This window comes from Caloenas nicobarica, chromosome 24 (genome assembly GCF_036013445.1).
Source record: "Caloenas nicobarica isolate bCalNic1 chromosome 24, bCalNic1.hap1, whole genome shotgun sequence".
Lineage (NCBI taxonomy): Eukaryota > Metazoa > Chordata > Aves > Columbiformes > Columbidae > Caloenas > Caloenas nicobarica.
In genome coordinates, this window is record NC_088268.1 from 4,723,434 (window position 1) to 4,746,065 (window position 22,632).

A 22,632-nucleotide genomic window follows, 5' to 3' on the forward strand; every position below is an offset into this window, starting at 1 on the left:
GAAAGGACACGATTGTCCCCAGGAGGTGACCCCGGGTCCCCTGCACTGGAGGAAGGAGAAATCACACAGACAAAGGGAGTAATAAAAAAAACAATGTACAATTATCAAATATACATCTTGGTGCGATACAGTCGGCTTCAAAAGAATCCGGGAGGAGCTGGGACGCGTGTCCGGCGTCTGTCAGCTCTCAGTGCAAGTCCGTGTGTCCTGGCGCAGCAGGGGCGCCAGCAAGGGATGGGGAGAGCCTGGAGAAGGGGGTGGTGGCGGTGGAGCCTTTGGGGTGACGGTGATGGGCTGCGTGTCCCCAGGCTCAGTGTGGCTTGGGGGTCCCCAAAGCAACACCTGGCACAAAGGGTGACCTTCCTGTCCCCACGAGTGTCCCACAGCGTCCTGGGTGCTTGGTGTAACTGCGTGGCATTAGCCACCGGGCAGAGGGGACAGCCCCATGGCTCGCCGTGCTGTCCCCCACAAGCTGCCTCGGCGAAGTGGGGGGGTCTGTCCCCAGCCCTACGCGGCCGCATTGTCAGGGCCGGCCAGGCCCAGGTACTCGGGGTTCTCGGCTGTGGGCATCGTGCCGGGGCCACCCTCAGGGCCACCGGGTTTGGGGGGGTCCTGGTTCCAGTAATAGGGGTTGTCGAAGGCCTGGCTGAAGGGCCCGGGAGGGGCCAGGTACTCGGGGTTCTCCACGGCGTGGCCAAAGGGCCCGGCGAAGGGGTTCTTGGTGTCCTTGATGAGCCCGTTCTTCCCCTGGTGTCCCTTGGGCTTGTCCAGCGGGGACGGGGGTGCGCGGGGGTGCCGGGGGGGGGACCGCCGCTCCGCAGCCTGGTTCACGTACTCTGCAGCAACAAGGGACACGTTAGAGACCACCATGGGCTGAGTGCACCCCTGCGCAGGGTCCCCCTTGTCCCCTCCCTACCTGGCATGGCGGTGCGGGGGGCCGGGGGGGTGACACCCTCGGGGTCCAGACTCTCGCCGTCCTCGGCCGCCAGCACGGTGGGATCCTCGCTGTACCGGGGCAGGGAGCCAGGCTCCCGCGTCCCCCCGCTCTGCAGGACCCCCTTGGTCCCCCCATCCTCCTCCGGTGGCTCCAGCACGGGACCCTCTGGCCCCTCCGCCAGCCCCGGCGGGGGGAAGGGGAAGGCGGCCAAACCTTCACCCTCCTCCACATCAGCCGGGGTTTCCGCCGTGCTCTGGGGACAGGATTTGGGGCACTGAGTCAGGCGCTGGCACCCCACATCAAGGGACCCATCCCCGTGCCCGTGGGGGGGGGATTTGCACCCCCACATCCCCCCCTGCCAGCACTAGGGTCACCTCTGGCAGCAAAGGGGGGGGCTCCCCTTTGCCCCCTACCCACCCGCGTGGAGGAGATGCGGCTGCGGTAGGCGCTGGAGCTCTCGGCGCTGAAGAAGCCCTGGTGAGGTACCAGGTACTCCTCGGCATCAACCAGGTCCCCCATGTCCTCCTCCTCCAGCAGCGCGCGGTAGAATGTGCTGTCCATGGAGCCCGGCAGCCCCGCCAGGTCGTTCTGTGGGGGGTGTGAGAGGTTAGTGCCCCCCCTGGGTGCTGGCGGGGGGGCAGGACCCCCGGGGAGCCGCGTACCTGGATGACGACGAAGCGCTGCGGGTCGCGGGCCATGCGGGAGAACTCGGTGACCAGCTCCCGAAATTTGGGTCGGCACTCAGAGTCGATCATCCAGCCTGGGGGGGCAAGAACCGGGTGATGTCAGGGCTGGGGGTGAGGGGGGCAGAAGTGCCACCATGTCCCTGTGTCCTTGTCCCCCTCCCCGTACATTTCACCATGATCATGTAGACGTCGATGGTGCAGATGGGCGGCTGCGGCAACCGCTCGCCCTTCTCCAGCAGATCTGGGATCTCCCGAGCAGGGATCCCGTCGTAGGGTTTTGCCCCAAATGTCATCAGCTCCCACACAGTGACACCTGGGGGGACAGGGATGGGGGTGAGCGGTGCCCCAGGTCCCCCCCCAGCCCAGGGATGGGGTCACCCCGACGTACCGTAGCTCCAGACGTCGCTCTGGTGCGTGAAGCGACGGCGGAGGATGGATTCAAGTGCCATCCACTTGATGGGGACCTGGGACGGCAGACGGAGAGAAGCATGAGAGGAAACGGCCTCAAGTTGTGCCGGGGAGGTTTAGACTGGAAATTTGGAACAATTTCTTCCCCAAAGGGCTGTGGGGCATTGGAACAGGCTGCCCAGGGCAGTGCTGGAGTCACCATCCCTGGAGGGGTTGGACAGACGGACATGAGGTTCTCAGGACACGGGGCAGCGCCAGGGGTGGGGGAACGGTTGGACTTGAGGGGCTTTTCCAACCAAAATGATTTGATGATTCTATGGGCAGGACTGGGGGGGTCTGGCTGTCCCCAGGGGGAAGCACCATGGTCCCCACCACCCCGTCCCCGTGTCCCCAAGCCCCACCTTGCCACCGTCAGCGTGGTACTCGGTCTCATCGATGTCGAGCAGCCGGGCCAGCCCGAAGTCGGTGATCTTGACGTGGTTGGGGCTCTTGACGAGGACGTTGCGAGCGGCCAGGTCCCGGTGCACCAGCCGCACCTCCTCTAGGTAACTCATCCCCTGGGGACAGCACACATCAGCCTGGCCCCGGGACCCCGCAGTGTCCCCACCATGTCCCCCCGGACCCCGTGTCCTACCTTGGCGATCTGCACACACCAGTTGAGCAGGTCCTGGGAGCCGATGTGATCCTTGTTCTCACGCACGTAGTCCAAGAGGCAGCCGTAGGGCATCAGCTGCGTCACCAGCTGCACCGTGGACGTCAGGCAGATGCCCAGGAGCCGGGACACGTAGGGACTGCCCACCCCCGCCATCACGTAGGCTTCCTGTTGGGGGGGGGAAAGGGGCAGGTCAGGCTGGGCGGGGGGGCCACCGCTCGCCCCCTGGCACTGCCGGAACACTCACGTCCAAAATCTCCTTGTTGGCTTTGGGCGACGTGTTCTCCCGCAAGACCTTGATGGCCACCGGGATCTTCACGCTCTCGCCGTCGGGGATCCAGATGCCCTGCGAACGGGGGGACATACGTGAGGGGGGCAGAGCAGGGATGTCCCCACCCCGCTGGTGAAACAGCCCCCCCCAGCCCCACACCTTATAGACGGTGCCAAAAGCACCGGAGCCCAAAACTTTGACTTTCTTGAGCTCCGTCTCCTTGAGGATCCGCATCTGTGCCTGGTTGGGGAGGGCCCCGCTGGGCGTCAGCGGCTCCACCAGCTGTGGGACACACACGAGTGGGTGAGGGGGGGTCAGAGCCGCGCTGCTGGCCCCCCCTCAGCACCAGGGGTTCCCATGTCCCCACCTCGGTCTCCTGCAGCAGGCGCCGCATGGTGTGTTTGCGCTCCTGCTGCCGCCGGCGCTTGACGCAGATGACGGTGATGAGCAGGAGGACGACGACCAGCAGAGCCCCCACCACGCCGGCGATGATGGATGTCACCTGGCTGGGGGACAGGAGGTGACCGGGGTGGGGGTCCCTGCTGGGGGAGCCCCCCAGCACCCTGAGGGGTGGGGGTCAGGGTGGCACAGGGCGCTCGTACCTCGGTTTTTGATCCACAGGACACCCGTCCTCATCCCGGATCGTGCACCTTGGGGACGCAACAACATCCCCCGCGTCAGCATCCCGCTGTGACCCCCCCTTTCCCCGTCGCCCCCCGCAAACCCGACTCACGAGTGGGTGCAGTTGGTGGGGCAGAGCTGGCAGACACCGTCCTCGTCCGGGTACTTCCAGATGGGGACAAAAGAGGCGTCCGCCTTCACCCCGCTGGGACAGCGCCGCACGCACTGCTGCGCGTCCTTGTAGTGGGCGCACGCCACGCACTGGTCCGCCTCCTGCGGGGGGATATAGAGGAGGGGGTGAGGGACCCGGGCGTCCGGGGCTGCCCCCCAGCCCCCTCTCCGTCCCCTCGTGTCCTCACGGAGCCGAAGCAGGTCTCGGTGCCGTTCTGGGGCTGGCACTCGGAGTGACAGGGCAGGCACCGCGTCCCGTTGGCGTGTTCCCGGACGGCTCTGCGGGGAGAAGGGAGCGTGGGGTGGGTGCAGGGATGTGGGTCCCGGAGCCCCACCGGTGTGGGGGGGGCTCTGCCCGTTGTCCCCGGGGCTCCCCGCTCACCCGTCCAGGATGTTGCAGGAGGCGACGCACTCTTGTCCCCGCAGGAACCGCTGGCAGGTGACACACTGGGTCGGGCCAGGGCCCCAGCAGTGGCCGTGGGCGCAGAGCGGGGAGCAGACCAGCCCCTCGCTTTCTGGCGGGGGGGACACACAGACACAGGTGACAATGACCGAGACATACGTGTCAATGACGCAGACAGAGGGATCGAGTGCACCCTCAGAAGGTTTCACAGGATCACAGGATCGTTTTGGTTGGAAAAGCCCCTCAAGAACATCAAGTCCAACCATTCCCCCAGCCCTGGCACTGCCCCATGTCCTGAGAACCTCGTGTCCGTCTGTCCAACCCCTCCAGGGATGGTGACTCCAGCACTGCCCTGGGCAGCCTGTTCCAATGCCCCACAGCCCTTTGAGGAAGAAATTGTTCCCCAGATCCAACCTCAACCTCCCCTGGCGCAACTTGAGGCCGTTTCCTCTGGTCCTGGCGCTTGTTCCTGGGGAGCAGAGCCCGACCCCCCTGGCTCCAAGCTCCTTTCAGGCAGGTCAGAGATCAGAAGGTCTCCCCTCAGCTCCTGTTCTCCAGCTGAACCCCCAGCTCCCTCGGCCGCTCCCATCACCCTTGTGCTCCAGCCCCTCACCAGCTCCGTTCCCTTCTCTCAACTCGCTCCAGCACCTCGAGGCCTTTCTTGGTGCGAGGGGCCCAAAGTGACCCCGGGATTTGCAGTTTGGCCTCACAAGCACCCAGGACACTCTCTATGAGCACCACGGTGGGATCCACCAGCTCTCCCCCCAACCCCGTTCTCCCCACCCCGGGTGCCACTCACCGCACTGCTCGGGGGGTTTGTTGTGGGTCTGGAAGAGGCGCTGCCGGGGGTTGCGGAAGATGCTGCCCCAGGGCACCTTCTGCAGGAAGCAGAGCTGGGGGTTGTGGTGGACGAGGACCATCCCGCTGCTGATCTCCCGCAGGGCGCGCAGCCCCAGCGCCCGCACCCCCAGATCCTGCAGCGTCAGCGAGTAGGCGCCGCTGCCGAGACACCGCCGGGTGAGCACGGAGACCCCCCCAAAACGTCCCCGCGTCCCCCACCCCGTGTCCCCAACCCCGCTCACTTGTGCAACACGCGGCCCCGGATCACCCGCAGGTTTTGGAAGACGCCCAGGTCTGATATGCCGGGGGGCCAGGCGGCGATGTAGAGGAAACCTGTGGGGAGACGAGTGTCACTGTGACCCCCCCGTGTCCCTCTCAGCCCCATCCGCAGCCCCCCCGGCTCCCCCAGCTCTCACCTGTCAGCTCCTCCAGGCTCTCGAAGATCCGCAGCAGTTTGGGGTCCAGGGCGGGTGTGTTGGTGCTGGGGTCTCTGCCGGGGACAGGAGGGAGGTTGGAGCGGGTGGGGGTCCCGGGGGGGTCCCGGTGGCCGCCTGTGGGCTCGTGGGGGGGTCCTTACCCGGCGAAGGTCTCGGGCAGGAAGGCCAAGCTGCCGAAAATCTTGGTGCAGCCGTTGAAGTGCTGGATGTTGGAGGCATTGACGGCGCGGACGCCCTTCAGGAAATCCACCCCCAGCCCGTAGCACACTGCGGGGGGGCACGGCAGGGCTGGGGGGCTCCGCCGGGACCCCCGCTCCCCCCAAAACACTCACTGCTCCTGCCTCGCCAGCCATGGAGGGACCCCCAAAGCGCTTGGCCAGCACCCCAGGGCCACCCCTTGGGACACGGCCAGCACACCCCAGGGTCCCCAGGGCCCCCCCGAGGGCATGGCCAGCAGCCCGGGGTCCCCAGGGTCCCCCCAGGTGCCAACGGGGGGCTGCTCACCCTCCGGGCAGGGTTTGCTGCACTTCTCGCACTTCTGGACGTTGTTGACCGTCACCTCTTGGCTGTTCTGGGGGCACACGAGGGTGCAGGATCCCACCTCGGTCGCCAGGTAGTTATCTGGGGGGGGTGAGGAGGGGGTCAGGGCTGCGGTGGCTCAGCAGCGTCCCCCCCCCCGCTGCCACCACACGCACAGGGGCACTGGCTGACGCAGCTGGCACCGAAGGTGTAGCGCCCATCGCGGTTGGGCACCGACTCGAAGGTGTCCGAGTTGTAGATGACGAGGGGGGGACAGTGCAGCTCGCAGATCCCGCTCCGGTTGAAGTTCAGGCAGGCCTGGGCGGGGGGAACACACACAATGGTGGATGTCACCCCCCGCGCTGTGTCCCTGCGGGTCCCCCCGGCGTCCCCGGCGCTCACCAGGCAGTCGGAGTGCTTGGGGCCGGTGCAGCCGGCGGCGCACTGCTCGTGGCAGCAATCCGTCGGCTTCGTGCCCTTGCAGCGCGGGCAGCCGTGGCAGATGCTGTTGGTCACTGCGGGGGGGGCGGGCACAGAGACGTGCTATGGGGACAAGGACCCCCCAAATGCCCCCCCGCTCCTCCCCAGGGGTTGTCCCCAGGATGGGGTGCAGGTGGATTCCCAGGGCAGGGATTTACAGGGGGTGAGGGAGCCCCCCCCAGGGTAAGGATTTGGGTGCCAAGTAGGGGACAATGGGTCAGATAAGGGGGAGTAAGTGGGGGGCTCCAGAGCAGGGATGCTGGGGGTGGGGGAAGCAGGAGGTCCAGGGGGTCTCTGGGGACAGGATTTAGGTGACAAGTATGGGACAATGGGACAGGGATTTGGGGGGTAAGTGGGTGTCCTCAGAGCAGGGATTCTGGGGACCCCATGGGGAGACTGGGGGAGCAAGTGGGAAGTCCGGGGGAGGGCTCTGGGGACAGGATTTAGGTGACAAGTTGGGGACAACGGGACAGGGATGTGGGGGTCCCCAGAGCAGGGATTCTGGGGAGCCCATGGGGAGTGGGGGGGAGCAAGCAGGAGGTCTCTGGGGCCAGGATTAAGGTGACAAGTTGGGGTCAATGGGACAGGGATGTGGGGGTCCCCAGAGCAGGGATTCTGGGGAGCTGGCGGGGGGCAGCTGGGAACTCCAGGGGGTCTCTGGGGCCAGGATTGAGGTGGCGAATTGGGGTCAACGGGGCAGGGACATGCAGAGGGAGGGGGGATCCCCAGAGATTCTGGAGGGGCCGGCAGGGTTTTGGGGGTCCCGGGGAGGGCAGAGGTGTCTGTACTCACGAGTCTGGCAGTCCTGTGGCCCCTCGCCCCAGCAGTGCCCCTCGGGACACAGCGCCCGGCAGTCGGGACCTGCAGTGAGGGGGGTGATGCCGGGGGGGGCTGGCAACTCCCCGAGCCCCCTCCCTAGGTCCAAGCCGCCCCCCCCAGCCCCTCCGGGGTGCTCACAGCTGCGGCTGCGGGCGCTCTCCACGAGGGTCTCGCCACGGAGCTCGTTGTGCCGGTGGAAGATGTCAGCCCAGAGGATGGTCTCCTGGAAGCAGAGCTGGGGGTTCCCCTCGATGCGCACCCCCCCTTTCAGGATCTCTGTGCAGGGACAGGTACGGGAGGTCAGCATGGGGAGGGGGGGGTGCAGCCCCATGGGGACACCCAGCCCTGGATGGGGGGGACCTACAGTCCCATGGGGACACCCAGCCATGGATTGCGGAGACCTGTAGCCCCATGGGGACACCCAGCCCTGGGCAGGGATCTGCAGCCCCATGGCGACATCCAGCCATGGATTGGGGGGCAACATACAGCCCCATGGGGACGCCCAGCTATGGATTGGGGGGACCTGTAGCCCCATGGGGACATGCAGCCATGGATTGGGGGGATCTGCCACCCCATGGGGACACCCAGCCCTGGGCAGAGACCCAGCGCTCCAGGCAGGGACTGTTGGGGACCAGCACCCCCAGGCAGGGACCCGCAGCCCCCCCAGCACCTCACAGCAGGAGCCCCCACCCCGGGGAAGGTGTCCCTGACCTGTGAGGTGCCTCATGCCGAGCTGGCGCAGCCCCGGGGTGCCGGCGGGGCCGGCGTTGCCCACCACGGCCAGGGCGTAACGCTCCTGGAACAGCTGCGTCCCCCGGATGATGCGCAGGTTCTGCAGCTCCAACCCGCTCACTTGGTTCTCCGCGATCAGCACGTAGCCTTGCACCTCCTTGATGTCCTGAGGACAAGGGGACACTGTGAGGGGCACAGCCAGACCCCCGCCATGCCCCACCCGGGGGGGTTTTTCCCCTCTTTCGTGCACCTTGAGGAAGGCGGTGTCGGCGTCGGGGGGCAGGTAGGTGAGCTCCAGGTTGCCCTGCACCACCTGGCAGCCCTGGTAGAGGTGCCGCAGGGTCTCGTAGTGGCTCTCAGGGCTGGAGGGACGCAGCAGCTTCATGTCGGTCCCCGTGCAGACTGTGGGGACACAGTGGGAGCTCAGCCGGGGGTCCCGTCCCCTTCGTCCTCGCCCCCACGGGAAAGTGACCCTGCGGTGGCACCACCGGTGTCCGCAGGAAGCGCCGCGGATACGGAGATAGATGATTATCTCCCAACAGCTTCCGATGGGTTTCCTGGATCTCCCGCCCCGGCACGCGGCAAAACTGCTCCCGCTTTGGCACCCGGCCCCCCGCACGAGGGACACCTGGGGGCCGATGTCACCCTGTCCCCGCGGTGGGTGTCGGGGGCTGAGCTGGGACCTGCAAACCCAGGTCTTGCTGCAAACCCCTCCCCGGGTGCCCCGTGCCGGGGGCCGGAGCGGGGGCCGCGGGCAGGAATGCTCTGCCCACGCCGGCGGGGGGGCCGCGCCGAGACAAGACCCGATTGTTGAGCGGTGGCGGCTGCCGGAGCCCGGCTGGCCCCGTCCCACGGGGGGTTTCTGGCCAGGGGACCATCCCCGGGGTATCGGGGGACGGGTTTGGGGGGTGCGTGAGCCCGCCCTGGGCCCCGTGTCGGGCGGGTGAGTCACGGCCATGGGTGGCACCGAGGCCCCCGGCCGCCCGCTCCCGGCAGGAACCGCCTTTTCAGGTCGGGCGTGTTTGGGGAGCAGCGGTGACGCAGGGCTGGCGGGCACGGCCCAGCCCCGGCGCGCCCGCGGCCCCCGCGGCCCCCGCCGCCACAGACCCCTGCACCCCAGCTCCGCTCCGGCGCCCCCCTGCCACCGCCCCGGTGCCACCGCCGTCCCCGCCCTGCGCATGGGACAAGGGGACACTGAGGCACATGGGGGTCAAGCAGCCGTACCCTGCCCTCCACCCGGGTTTGGCGTCCCTGTGCCTGGCTGGAGGGGCCACCGGCCGCACCACGGCTGAGTGACAGCCCCTGGTGCCGGCAGCTGCCTGCACGGCCTCGTGGCTGCCGGCCACCTCCTCTGCCTGCTGCAGGGCCACCGAGCCAAGGAGAACCCCTGGGCACGGCTGGGGTGCCCCCCAAATTTGGGGTTCAGCTCTCAGCCCACTGCGGTGGCTTTGGCTGCGCACCAGAGGGTCCCCCCAGGAGGAAACGGTGCCATCGCGGCGAGCGGCCAAAGCTCAAGGTCTGCCCCACGGCGCGGGCAGGGGGTGCTGGCTGTCCCGGGCGAAGGGCAGGTGGGACGGGAACGGGGACGGATCCTGGCGGGATCCCGGCTCCATCCCGTGGGTTTCAGTCCTGCCAGCTCCCCCGGGTCCCCAGCCAGGCAGGCAGTGACCTGTCCCTGTGGGCAGTGCCACCGCGGATCGTCCCGTCTGCCCGCAGGTGGCCACCGAGGGGTCTAGCAGAGCCACCAGCCATGTGCCCACAGGGCTGCACTGGCCCCAGTTGTCACCAAGCTGGGGCTGCTGGTCATCCCCTCCTGGCCAACACAAGGATCTGGCCCAAGGGACAGCGTTGGGGACATTGGGACACACCGGTGTGTCCCCAACCCAGAGCTGGGAGCTCCCCAGGCACAGACCCTCTGAGCAGGGCAAGCCGTGGGGTGCCAGGAGCAGAGAGGACCCTGCATGTCCCCATGTCCCTGCCCCACAGCTCCGCACCGCTCATCCCCACCAGGCGTTTGCTTCCCAAAACACGCCCGGTGCTGGACCTGGACCCCCCAAACGCGGGGCTCAAACCCTGCGAGCCACTTCTGGTGGCCACCTTGGGGCCACCACCTCCGTCCTTGTCCCCCTGCCAGCCACTTCTGGGGCTGCTGGTGGCCACCTCGGGGCCACCAGCCCCATCCTTGTCCTTGTCCCTGCCAGCGCTGTCCCCGCCGAGGCCCGGGGCCAGAGCTCCTGCCCGGGCTGCTCCCCGCTCCCTCCCGGCCGCTCTCCGGGCTGGGCAGGGTGCGGCACGTCGAGAATGTGGATGGGAGCGACGGGGACGCACCCACCCAGCCACCCACCCGCTCCTGCCCCGGCACCCCGCGGCTCCCTGCCCTGCACCCCGAAACTTCCCCGCGGCTCCGGGAAGGGAACCCCGGGAATTTGGGGTGCCCACCCCCGCCCCTGCTTCCCCGGGAGTTACCGGAGCGCTGGCTGCAGCCGGGGGGGGGGTCCCCGCTCCTCGGGGCGGTACCGGGTTCTCCAAACTCCTCCCGGGGCAGCGGACCCGGGACTCGTCCCGCTCGGGGGGGGCCGGGGCAGAGCGGGCAGGGCAGCCCCGTCCGGCCCAGCGCCTCCCAGTCCAGCCCAGTCCGGCCCCCCAGTCCCTGCAGGCGATCGCGGCGCGGGGACGCGCTGCCCGCGGCGGGGACAACCGGGGGGGACCGAGGGGGCACCGGGAGGCATTGGGAGCGGGGAGGTCCCGTCACTTTCAACCGAGCAACCCCCGTGCACGCCGACCCTCAGCTTGCTGCCCCCCCCCCCGCCCGGTGATCCCCGGTCCCCTCCCCGTCCCCCCCGGTGCTCCCCCGGTGCCGGTCGCTCCCGTGCAAAACTTTGCACGAAGTCCCGCCGCCACCGGGGGGGGCCGCTCCTGCGGCCCGGTGTCCTCCCTGTTCCCGCTATCCCCTCGCTCCCCGGTGTCCCCCCCCACCCCCGGTCCCGGTACGGTCGGACCCACCTTCGGCGGCGGCGGGGGGGCCGCACAGGGCGGCGAGCAGGAGCCCGGCGCAGAGGCAGCGTCCGGCGGGGATCATGGTGCTCAGCGCGGGCCGCGGCCCATGGCCCCCGCCGGCCGCTCCGGGAAAGTTTGCGGTGCGGAGCCGCCGCCTCCCGCCGCTCCCGGGCTCCGCCTGGCGGGGCCGCGCCGCGCGCTCCCGGCCCCGGGGGAGGGCGCGCCCGCCCCCCGCCGTTCCCGCGCGCGCTCCCGCCGCCCCCGCTGCACCGGGAGCATCGGGACCCCCCGCTCCTAGGGGGCAGCGAACCCCTCACGGGCCGGGACGCCCCCCGGCCCGGTGGTCCCGGGGTCCCGCACCCCGGGGGGGCTGCACAGGCTGCAGGGTTGGGGGCGCGGAGGCGTCACCGCGGGGAGAAAAGCACCGTCCTTGTCCCCTCACCTGCCCCGCTGGGGCTGCGACTGTCACCCGTGCAGGGGAAGGGGACAGCAACGCCACTCCTGGGTTTGGGGACATGAGGATAATCCCAGAGGGTGGGGGGGGGGGGGGACAGTCCTGGGGTGCAGGGACACCCCAGCAGCACGCGATGGGTCCCCAATGAGGTGGCCTGGAGCTGGCGTCTGTCCCCCGCCCTGGGCACAAGATACTTGGCTGCCCTGGGTGCACAGGGAGGGACACTGGGACACGGGGTCCTCTGGGATGGTCACAGCCAGCAATGGGGACTCTGCATACAGCCAACCGGACCCCCCAGCCAAGCAGAACCGGGAGAGCGTCCCCACATGGGGCTGGTTGTCCCCACCATGTCCCCATCCCGTGTTCCCACGCATGTCACCGTGGCCACCCGCAGCCCCCAGGGAGGGGCTGGAGAAGGAGCCCCGATGCTGGGGGGGCTGGAACCCCCATGTGCCCAGGTGTGATGGCTCCTTGGGGACAGGAGCCAGCCTGTCACCACCACCCTAAGACAGGACAACGGCCACCCCGGGGGAGGGCACAGGGGGTGGCATGTCCTCCCCGTCCCCGGCCATTGGCACCCCCGCGGGACCGCGGCCACCTCGGGGTCCTCGCCCCACGGGCCCCGTCCGGGGTCAGGCATGGCCGGAGCCTGCAGGGCCCAGCCCGTGCTGCCCCCGGCCCGGCCCCGAGCCCCCCGGGGAGCCGGGGTCCCCGCACACCCCCCGGGGCTCGGCAGCCCCCCGGGATACGCTGTGCACTGGTGGGGGAATATATCCCATGAGCCTCTGCGGAGGGTGCCCATGGGGGGGATATATCCCATGAGCCTCCCGCCCTGGAGGACTGTATCCCATCATCCCAGTGGTAGGCGGAGGCGTTATATCCCATAGTGCCCCGCGCCGGCCCCCGTTTCCGGGGTGGGCCGGAAGTTGAGGGGGCGGGCCGGGCGGCGATGGCGGCCGGCGGCGGCGCGGCTCGGGCCGCGTTGTTGCTGCTGCTCGGGGCAGCGACGGCGCCAGGCCCGGCCCGGGGCTCGCAGGGTGACCGGGAGCCGCTGTACCGGGAGTGCCTGGGCCGTTGCGAGCGGCAGAACTGCTCGGGGGCGGCGCTGCGGCACTTCCGCGCCCGCCAGCCGCTCTACATGGGCCTGACAGGTACCGCCCCCGCCTCGCGGCCATTGGCTGCCGCTCCAGGCCACGCCCACAGGGCTGGCGGGCCACGCCCCCAAAATGAGACCATGCCCACTCGGCGGGCCACGCCCATCACAGAAGCCACGCCCATCACGGAGGCCACGCCCCCGGAGCGGCTGCCTGGGCGGGCGGGGCTGGAGCGTGCGGACGGGATCCGGCACTGGGGTGGACTGGGATGGACTGGCATGGACTGGGGTGGGCTGGGGAGCAGCTGGGCTGTGCTGGGGCCTGGCTGGGGGGCGCTGGGCCGTACTGGGAGGCACTGGGCCGTTATAGTTCTGTTCTGGGGCTCACTGGGAAGCACTGGGATGGACTGGGGCGGGGCTAGGAAGCACTGGGGCTGTCTGCGGCCAGGCTAGGGGGTGCTGGGCTGTACTGGGAGACGCTGGGTTTTGCTGGGGGAGGTGCTAGCCTTTGTCGAGTCGTTTAGTGGGTCACTAGACTATTTGTGAGGGGACACTGGGCTGTACTGGGAGTCACTGGAGGAATGTCTGGGTGTCCTGCCTGTCCCCAGCACAGCAGCGGACCCCCAGCCACACAGGGTGTGTCCCCTGCCCAGCTCCCCATCACCCCAACTGCATCCTGGTGCTCCCAGTACCTGTAGTGGTCTGGCCACACAGCCTGATGGTCCATACTGGGAGGGACTGGGAGGCCACAGCAGCCGCCCCCCTCCCACCGCTTACCCCCCCGGCCACAGGCTGGACCTGCCGCGACGACTGCAAGTACGAGTGCATGTGGCTGACGGTGCGGCTCTACGTGCAGGGCGGCCACAGGGTGCCCCAGTTCCACGGCAAGGTGAGCTGGGAGGCACTGGGACGGACCGGGAGGGAACTGGGGTCCCCTATTGACCCCGCCACCCTGCTCTCCGTTGCAGTGGCCGTTCTGGCGGTTCCTCTTCTTCCAAGAACCGGCCTCCGCCTTCGCCTCCTTCCTCAATGGCCTGGCCGGCTTCGTCATGCTGCTGCGCTACAAAGCCACCGTTCCCCCTGCGTCCCCCATGTACCCCACCTGTGTCGCCTTCGCCTGGGTGAGCCCTGACCCGCCCCCTTTCCTTCCCCTTTCCTTCCCCTTTCCTTCCCCTTTCCTTCCCCTTTCCTTCCCCTTTCCTTCCCCTTTCCTTCCCCTCCCCAGGGGGGCTCTGCTGCACCCACATCCTCATCTGGGGGTCACCTCGCAGCCCCCGTGGTCACAGGGCTGACAAGGGGACTTGGCGGGGGCACAGCCTGCGCTGCATGTCCTCTGCCCGAGCGCGGGGTCTCGAGGGTTTTTCATTTAATTAATTCATTGAATTAATCAGCAAACCCCACGCCCTGGCCACCAGCACCTCCGCGTCCAATTTTCAGGGTGCTCCTCTTCCCTAACGAGCCTGATGATTTGGGACATGACCTTGGCGGGGAGGTGATGCTCAGCTGGCATGGGGGGGGCTGCGTAGCCTGTGTGTGTTCCCCCACACATTTTGGGGTTTGCCTCCCCCAGGTCTCCTTAAATGCCTGGTTCTGGTCCACCGTTTTCCACACGAGGGACACGGCTGTGACGGAGGTGAGTGGCCTTTGTCCCCAAACCCACGCCGGGGTCCTGCTCGGCGTGGCGGGGGGAGTGTGTGCCAGAACCCCTCATCTCACCCAGCCTCAAATCCTGCAGAAACTAGACTATTTCTGCGCCTCGGCTGTCATCCTGCACTCCGTGTACCTCTGCGGTGTCAGGTGGGTGACCACGGGGACGCCGGTGATGCCGGCGGTGACAACCAGCGCCGACAACCAGCGCGCTCCTTCCTCCTCCTCCTCTTCCTCGCAGGACGCTGGGGCTGCAGCGCCCGGCCTTAATCAGCATCCTCAGAGCCTTCCTCCTCCTCATCCTCGCTGCCCACATCTCCTACCTGACCCTCGTCCGCTTCGACTACGGCTACAACATGGCAGCGAACGCGGCGATCGGTGAGGAGCCGGGGTTGGGGGGTTCGTACCCCTTTTTGGGGTGCCTCCCTCACCCCGTAACCCTTTTTTTTTTTTTTTTTTTTTGGTGTCCCCGAGGGCTCCTGAACGTGGCGTGGTGGCTGCGCTGGTGCGCGCGGACGCGGCTGCCGCACGGCTGGAAATGCGCGGCCGTGGTGCTGCTGCTGCAGGCGCTAGCGCTGCTCGAGCTCCTCGACTTCCCCCCCTTTTTTTGGGTGCTGGACGCCCACGCGCTCTGGCACATCGGCACCATCCCCCTCAACGTCCTCTTCTACAGGTCGGTGCCCCCCCTGGCCCTTAAAATAGGGGTGCTGGGAGGGGGGCTTGTCTTAAAATAAGGGTTCTGGGGGGTCCTACTTTTAAAATATGAGCACTGGGCACACCAGGCTTTCCCATAGTTTCTCTTGCAATTGGGGTTTTGGGGGCCCCTCTGTTTCCATTGGGGGGGGCTGAGTCCCACGCTTGAAATTAGGGTGTTTGGGACCCCACTTTTGTCCGCTGGGTGCCCCTCCTCTTGAAATTGGGGTGCTAAGGGTCCCCTCCCTTTTCTCCACGGGATTCTCAGTGCTCCCCTCTTAAAACTGAGGTGTGGGAGACCCCACTTTTGTCCACAGTGCCCCCCCCTCTTGAAAATGGGGCGCTAAGGGTCCCCCTTTGGTCCATGGGATGCTCAGTGCCCCACCCTTGTCCCACGGGGTGCTGGGGGGGGGCGGGTCCTGCTCTTGCCTATGGGACGCTCAGTGCCCCCCCTCCTTGAAATGGGGGTGCTGGGTGGCCCCTGCTCCCCAGGGGTCAGGCTGTGGAACTGGGGCCCCCCCGGCCCCCCCAGCCCTTATCTCTCCCCCCCCCAGTTTCCTGACGGACGACAGCCTCTACCTCCTCAAGGCCAAGGCCGAGCTCTGCAAAGTGGACTAGAGCTGCCGGGGGGGGGTCGCACAGCCCTTCGCCCCCCCCCGCGGTCCTGCCCGGTGCCAAGTGACCCCCCCCACCCCGTCCCCCCCACTCACAGGCTCCTTCCCCCCGTTGCCTTCTGAGGTTTGATGTTCTCTCTACATCCCCACCCCGTGCCCCCTATCTCCCCTCCCTGGGGTGTGGGGGGGCCGGGTCCCCCCGCTGCAGGTTGTGGGGGCGTGGGGGCAGCTGAGCCCCCCCAGTGTCCCCCCGGCCCGCACCGGTGCTGAGCCCTCCCTGCCGTGGAGCGCGGCAGCCGCGAGGTGGCAATGGTGCCCCCCCCCGGAGCCGCGGTGACACGGGGGGGACGTGGGTGGCTGGGGGGGGCCTGTGTGCGCGGGGTGGGGGGGTGGGACCCCCTGGCTTTTACAGGGTGTGCGTGGGGCTGGAGCGGTGCCTTGGGGCTGGGGGTGGCCCCCCCTGCCCGCCAGAGGGGCTGTGCCCCCCCACCGGGGATGTGCCCCCCGCCCCCGCTTGTCTGGGTGTGTTTTGGGGTGTGAATAAAGCTGTTTGATCTGGGCCTTGCCTGCCTGTCCCCCCCCATGCCGTGGCCCCCCCATGTTTGCCCTGTACCCCGTTTCCCACCCTGCTCTCACATCGTGTGCCCCCCCATGGTGCACACCAAACCCCCCCCGTGCCCCATATCCATGTGCACCCCCCCGCCCCGTCCTGAGCCCCCATCGCAGCCTCCCCACTGCCCCCCAGTCCCTGACCCCCCCACGAGGATCTGTGGGTGTCCCCCCCCCCCCAAGTCACCGCCAGGTTGTGCCGTGCAGCTCAGGCTTTATTGGGGACATCGTGGGGACACCAGGGTTCGGTGGCACAAAATCTTGGGGTGACAGGGCGGGGGGGGTTCACTTTTTGCGGGGTGTCCCTGTTTGTGGGGACTCTCTTTGGGGGAGTGTCTCTTTTTGGGGGGGCTCCCTTTTTGGGGGGGATGTCCGTCTTTGGGGAGTGTCCCTGACTGGGGGGGGATTCCTTTTTTGGGGGGCTGTCCATTCCCCCTCTTTGGGAGGAGTTCCCTCTTTGGGGAGGGATGTCCCTCTTGTGGGGGGCTGTCCTTCATTAGGGGATGGTCCCTCTTTGAGGGGGGGTGTCCCTCTTTGTGGGGGAGGAAGTTCCCTCTTTGGGGGGCTGTCCTTCAGTAGGGGATAGTCCCTATTTGAGGGGGGTGTCCATGTTTGGGGGATGTCCATCTTTTGGGGGGGTGTCCCTGTTTGGGGGGGGGGTCCCTCTTTGGCGGGGTGTCCTTCATTAGGTGACTGTCCCTGTTTGGGGGGGAGGTGTCCCTCTTTGGCGGGGTGTCCTTCATTAGGTGACTGTCCCTGTTTGGGGGGGGCGGTGTCCCTCTTTGGGGGGGTGTCCTTCAGTAGGGGATAGTCCCTATTTGGGGGGGGTGTCCCTGTTTTGTGGGGGGGTCCCTCATCCTTCCAGCGCCTTCTGCGCGTGCACGAAGAACACGCCGTCCACGTCGTCCACGCCGGTGCGCAGGGCGGGCGGCATGGCGTACGAGCGGAAGTCGCGCAGCCGAAACCCGGCGTCCCTCAGCGCCGCCCGCACGTCGTCCTCCCCCAGCGGCACCACCGGCAGCGCCGCGTCCCCCGCCAGGTAGAAGGACTCGCCCAGGGCCCCCAGCAGCAGCGCGTGGCCCCCCGGGCGCAGCAGCGAGCCCACGTGCGCCAGGGCCCGCGCGAAGGCCGCGCGGTCGGGGCTCACGGCCTCCAGGCAGAAGGCTGAGACGATGGCGTCGGCCTTGGGGTGCAGGGGGGCGCCCAGGGGGTCCGGCTGGTGCACGTCGATGGGCAGGATCCGGCGCAGGCGCTGGCGCAGCCGGCGCTGCTTCTCCTGCCAGGGCTCCCTGAGGGGATGGGGGGTCAGTGGGGATGGGGGGATCCCGGGGGGATCCCGGGGGGACGAGGGGTGTGGGGGCAGGATGCTGTGGGGATCAACATCCACTGGGACGGGGACAAGATCCCGCAGAGATCAACCGACATCCACAGGGACATGGGGACGGGATCCTGGAGAGTTCAACCAACATCCACAGGGACATGGGGACAAGATCCCGCAGAGATCAACCAGCATCCACAGGGACATGGGGGCAGGATCCTGCAGAGATCAACCAACATCCACAGGGACATGGGAGCAGGATCCTGTGGAGATCAACCGACATCCACAGGGACATGGGGATGGGATCCTAGAGAGATCAACCAACATCCACAGGGACATGGGGACAAGATCCTGGAGAGATCAACCGACATCCACAGGGACATGGGGACGAGATCCTGCAGAGATCAACCAACATCCACAGGGACATCGGGGCAGGATGCTGCAGGGATCAGCCAACATCCACAGGGACATGGGGACAAGATCCCGCAGAGATCAACCAACATCCACAGGGACATGGGGGCGGGATGCTGTGGGGATCAACCGACATCCACAGGGATGTGGGGACGGGATCCTGGAGAGATAAACCCAGCGCCCACAGGGACATGGGGGCGGGATCCCACAAGGATCAACCCACATCCACAAGGACATGGGGATGAGATCCGACAAGGATCAACCAACATCCACAGGGACATGGGGACAGGATCCTGCAGAGATCAACCAACATCCACAGGGACATGGGGGCAGGATCCTGTGGGGATCAACAACCACTGGGACATGGGGACAAGATCCCGCAGAGATCAACCGACATCCACAGGGACATGGGGACAGGATCCCACAAGGATCAATCAACATCCACAGGGACATGGGGACAGGATCCTGGAGGGATCAGCTCAACACCTCCAGGGACACGGGGTCAGGATCCCACAGGGATCAGCCCGGCATCTGCAGGCACATGAGGACAGGATCCCACAGAGATTAACCCAGCATCCGGAGGGACACAGGGACAGGACCCTGCCAGGATCAACGCAGCATCTCCACAGACACAGGGACAGGATCCCGCAGGGATCAGCCCAGTGTTCACAGGGACGTGGACCTGCAGGGACATGATCCTGCAGGAACAGACCAGCATCAGTGGGGACATGAGGCTGTGATCCCTTGGGATTTGGGGACACGATCCTATAGGGATCAACCCAGCATCCTCGGGGATGTGGGGCTGTGATCCCACGGGATTTGGGGACGCGATCCTGCAGGGATCAGCCCAGTGTCTGCGGGGACATGAGGCTGTGAAACGGTGTGGATTTTGGGGCACTATCCTATGGGGATCCGGGGATGCTCTCCTATAGGGATCGGCACAATGTCCCCAGGGCCATGCGGCTGTGACAGCACGGGCCACAGGGCTCCCGCCAGCACCGGGTCACCCACCTCCCGCTGTCCCCCCATGTCCCCCCATGTCCCCCCCATGTCCCCCAGCCCTACCCGCGCCCCTCGATCTTGCAGACGTGGCGGATGAAGGGGCTCCAGTCGAAGGTGCCGGGGTCCCCCCGCGCCCAGCGCCCCAGCTCCTCCCGGTTCACCGCCAGGTAGTCGGTGGCCACGATCTCCTCGAAGTGGTCGCAGGCGCTCAGCAGCTGGTAGATGGTGGGACCCGAACCCACGTCGATCAGCGTGCGCCCCCGGATCTCACCTGGGGTTGTGGAGCGGGGGGACACAGAGTGGGGGGGGTGTCCCACAATGAGCCAGGCACTGGCAGGGGGGACGGGGACAACCGAGGGGGTCCCACCCTGGCAGGGGCTGGGGAGCAGGGAGATGGGTGGGTGCCGAGGTGCTCTCCCACCCCCTGCCTCAGTTTCCCCCTCACCGCTGGCGAAGGTCTCGGCCAGACATCGCAGCTTCCAGGGCACCACGAACTCCTCGGAGGAGAAGTCGGCGCGGGGGGGCAGGTAGTTGTTGTGCAGGTAGGCGCGGGGGTCGAAGCGCTCGTAGCCCTCGCGGAGGGCGGCCAAGCTGCTCATGGCGAGGGGCTGCGGCGGCGGCGGCGCCCGGACCCGCTTTATAACCCCGGCCGCGCTGGGGGGGGCCGCGCTGGGTGATGGTGACAGTGCCCATCCATCGCGGATAACCGGGTTAGCGCCAGCGCCCGGGGGGACGCGGCTGGACGCCGGAGATGAGCAATGATGTTCCATCCTCCTCGAAATTGGGGGGACAGGAATCCTGGCTCCTGTGGCGTGAAGCTTTAGCCCCCCCCACCGCCCCCAGATGTGGGTGTCCTGGGTGTGACCCCCCCCTCAATGAGTGTCCCAGGGGAATGTCCCTGGGGATGGGATGGGGATGGGGATGGGGCTCCCCCCAGTTCATCCATCACCAGTGAGCTGAGTGTGCTGGAGCTCAGCAGTGCTCCCAGTGCTCCCAGTGCTCCCAGCTCCTTGGGATAAGGGGCAGGATGGGACCCGCTTATGGATTTTTTTTTGGAGGGATTAAAGAGCCCAAATCCCACCTGTGCCAGAGCTGTAGGAGGACAGACGACATGTGGGGAGAAGGGGATGAGATGGGGACAGGATGGGGATGGAATGAGGATGGGATTGGGACAGGGATGGGAATGGGATGGGGACAGGGATGAGGATGAGATTGGGACAGGGATGGGAATGGGATGGAAATGGGATTGGGATGGGGATGGGAATGGGACAGGGATGGGGACGGGATGCAGGTGGGATGCAGATGGGATGGGGCCCGGCCGGGTGCAGGGAGGGGACAGGGACTGGCGGTGGCCCAGGGACAGCAGGATCCGTCCCGGCGGGAACAGCTAATCTGGGCGCTGGCGCGGGGGCCACCATGGAGCCTGGCACGGGCTGGGCTGGCACCAGGGGGGACAGTTATATAAGCAGAAGCTTAACCCCCCCCCAAACCCTAAACCTCAACCCCTGCCGGTCGCCTGTGTCCATCCCACTGCCGGCAAGAGCTTGTGCCTCAGTTTCCCCCATTCCCAGCAAGGTCCCTCTCCCCGTAAATCCTGCCCCCTCCCCATCTCATGGGGGCCCCATACCCCTCTCTCTCCTCCCCCCCCTAAAAAAGGAAAAAAGAAAAAAGCAGGCTGGGCATTTTATTGCTGTACAAAGCCCATCGTTTGTACAACCCCGCAGTCCCCCCATCCCTCCACAGCCCCCCCAGGGCCCCGTTTGGCCCCAGGGGGGGTTTCAGTGCTCCCCATCCTTGCACCCTCTTCTCTTCGCCAGGGAAATCGAGTGACCCCCAGTGCTGCCGGGACCCCGCCGTCCCCTCTGGCCTCCGCGACACCTCCCACAGGGTGGGGGTCCCATGCAAGCGGGACCCCATCCCCACCTGCCCCACCCTCCTGCGCTGCCTCTTCGGGGCGGCCGAGTGGACCCAGGCGTCCGGGCCCCCCCGTCACCCCCCAGCATCATCCTCCTGCCCCCCACCCCAACCCACATCCCCGGTCCCCCATCACCCTCAGCCCCTCTGGGCTTCGTGGGACAGGGAGCGGGAGAGGGTGCGGGGCAGTTTGGCTCCGCGCAGGTCCGGGGGGGCGAAGAGGGGCAGGGGGAGCGTGCGGGCGTAGGGCAGGAGGTGCTGGGTGAGGGGGCTCCCCAGGCACCCCAGGCGGAGCAGCCCCCAGGGCGATCGCTGCTCCAACACCCGCGTCTCCCCGCGATGCTCCAGCGTCTCCCGGTGCTGAGCGTCCACCTCCCGCCGGCACCACCTGCACGTTTGGGGGGGCTCATTGGGGGGTCCCCAGCACCCCACGGGGAGCCCCGTGTCCTGCTCTGCCCCACTGGGGTCATCCCACCCTATGGGCACCGCTGGGGACCCCCATGTCACACCCACCCCTCGGAGGTGCCCGTGTCCCCACTGGAGACCCCCACAGGCTCACCAGCCCCACGGGGAACCCTGGAGCCCCCCCCAACCCCGCAAGGACCCCAGAAATCCTGGAGCCCCCCCCAGCCCCTTGGGGACCCTAGAAACCCCACAGCCCCCCACATCCCGCATAGCCCTATCGGGACCTTTGCAGCCCCCCCACAGCCCCATGGGGACCCCAAAGAACCCCAGGGCTCCCCCCAGACCCATGGGGCCCCAGAAACCCTGCAGCCCTCCCACATGCCCCATAGCCCCAACGGGACCTTTGGAGACCCCCACAGCCCCATGGGGACCACAGAGAATCCCAGAGCCTCCCCCCCAACCCCTTGGGGACCCCAGAAACCCTGGAGATCCCCCATAGCCCCATTGTGACCTTTGGAACCCCCTCCCCAACCCCACGGGGACCCCAGAAACCCACCACAGCCCCATCGCGACCCTTGAAACACCCCCCAGCAGCCCCAATACCCCCTGAAAACCCTAAACCCTTGGGCACCCTCAAGCACCCAGCGCCACCCTCCATGTCCGCAGCACCCCAAGGACCCCCCCCCAGCCCAGGGGTGCCCCTCACCCCTCCTCGGGCCGGGTGCTGAGCTCCAGGTCCAGCCACTCGGCGCTGAAGGTCTCGCGACGCCCCGAGTCTTCCTCGCGCACGTGGCAGCCCAGGCGGGCGCCCACCAGCCGCCCCCCGCTGTGCAGCACCACGCTGCTCCCCACCGTCCTGCCGCTGGCCCCCACCATCCCGGCACCGTGTGTCCCCCCCCGATGGGACGAACCTGCTTATATCCCCCTGCTGGGGCTATTTTGGGACGTGTCGCTGGCACCGAGGGGATGGGAGGGTGCCAGGAGCCTCCTTGGAGGGTGGCAATGGGGACACGTGTCAGCGCTGTGTGCCCGCTGGTGACTTGGCACGCTCTGGTGGCACCCCCCAGGTTGTGTCCCCCACTGTGGGGACGCAGGCAGGACCCCCTGGCGCTGGCCCAGGGCACGTTTGGCCTTTCCCTGTCCCCCCCCCCGGCACTGGCACCGGTCCCCAACATCAGCGACGGACCCTGGAGGCGTTAACGGCTTGGCGGGTGGCACTGCCAACGCGGTGGCCGCGTCACCCCGTGTCACCCAGCCCACGGTGGCTGTGTCATCCTGTGTCACCCAGCCCACAGTGGCCCCACTGCTGCCCACAAAGGGCCACTGGGGTCCCATCCTGGCGTGTCCCCCACCGGGCAGGGGGTGCTGGTCACAGGGTCCCCCCGGCCAGGCTATTTGCAGGGTGGACAGACGGGGGCTGCGGACAGATGGACACTCACCGGGTGTCACCGGCTGGGGCTCACGTGGTTGTCACAGCTTCCCTGCGGGGACGCGGGGCT

At 67.6% G+C, this 22,632-nt stretch overlaps 4 protein-coding genes across 5 annotated transcripts; 1 reads left to right on the forward strand and 3 right to left on the reverse strand.

Moving 5' to 3' along the window:
• Positions 1-79: 79 nt before the first annotated feature.
• ERBB2 (erb-b2 receptor tyrosine kinase 2) lies at positions 80-11,128 on the reverse strand. The gene is made up of 27 exons (XM_065651311.1): positions 10,980-11,128; positions 8,227-8,378; positions 7,956-8,142; positions 7,383-7,520; positions 7,218-7,286; positions 6,348-6,460; positions 6,122-6,263; positions 5,931-6,047; positions 5,567-5,693; positions 5,406-5,479; positions 5,232-5,322; positions 4,949-5,148; positions 4,129-4,261; positions 3,935-4,025; positions 3,688-3,848; positions 3,557-3,604; positions 3,322-3,460; positions 3,114-3,236; positions 2,931-3,029; positions 2,666-2,851; positions 2,433-2,588; positions 2,012-2,087; positions 1,790-1,936; positions 1,600-1,697; positions 1,355-1,525; positions 917-1,190; positions 80-836 (listed from the first exon to the last, which is right to left on the reverse strand). Exons 1-27 carry the CDS (start codon positions 11,053-11,055, stop codon positions 508-510), a joined length of 3,717 nt encoding a protein of 1,238 aa, XP_065507383.1. The 5' UTR covers positions 11,056-11,128; the 3' UTR covers positions 80-507.
• A 1,223-nt stretch (positions 11,129-12,351) lies between these two features.
• Positions 12,352-16,028, forward strand: PGAP3 (post-GPI attachment to proteins phospholipase 3). Of its 2 annotated transcripts, none has more exons than XM_065651128.1 (8): positions 12,352-12,578; positions 13,312-13,409; positions 13,489-13,641; positions 14,091-14,153; positions 14,256-14,317; positions 14,409-14,545; positions 14,642-14,840; positions 15,415-16,028. In XM_065651128.1, the coding sequence occupies exons 1-8, from the start codon at positions 12,377-12,379 to the stop codon at positions 15,476-15,478; spliced, it is 978 nt and encodes a 325-aa protein (XP_065507200.1). In that variant the 5' UTR covers positions 12,352-12,376; the 3' UTR covers positions 15,479-16,028. The 2 variants fall into 2 exon arrangements, with proteins under 2 accessions (XP_065507200.1, XP_065507201.1); XM_065651129.1 differs by lacking the exon at positions 12,352-12,578 and adding an exon at positions 12,920-13,156.
• Positions 16,029-16,936: 908 nt separating this feature from the next.
• PNMT (phenylethanolamine N-methyltransferase) lies at positions 16,937-19,413 on the reverse strand. The gene is made up of 3 exons (XM_065651308.1): positions 19,260-19,413; positions 18,878-19,085; positions 16,937-17,372 (listed from the first exon to the last, which is right to left on the reverse strand). Exons 1-3 carry the CDS (start codon positions 19,411-19,413, stop codon positions 16,937-16,939), a joined length of 798 nt encoding a protein of 265 aa, XP_065507380.1.
• A 1,068-nt stretch (positions 19,414-20,481) lies between these two features.
• TCAP (titin-cap) lies at positions 20,482-22,032 on the reverse strand. The gene is made up of 2 exons (XM_065651005.1): positions 21,840-22,032; positions 20,482-21,116 (listed from the first exon to the last, which is right to left on the reverse strand). The coding sequence occupies exons 1-2, from the start codon at positions 22,007-22,009 to the stop codon at positions 20,867-20,869; spliced, it is 420 nt and encodes a 139-aa protein (XP_065507077.1). The 5' UTR covers positions 22,010-22,032; the 3' UTR covers positions 20,482-20,866.
• Between the last annotated feature and the right edge of the window lie 600 nt (positions 22,033-22,632).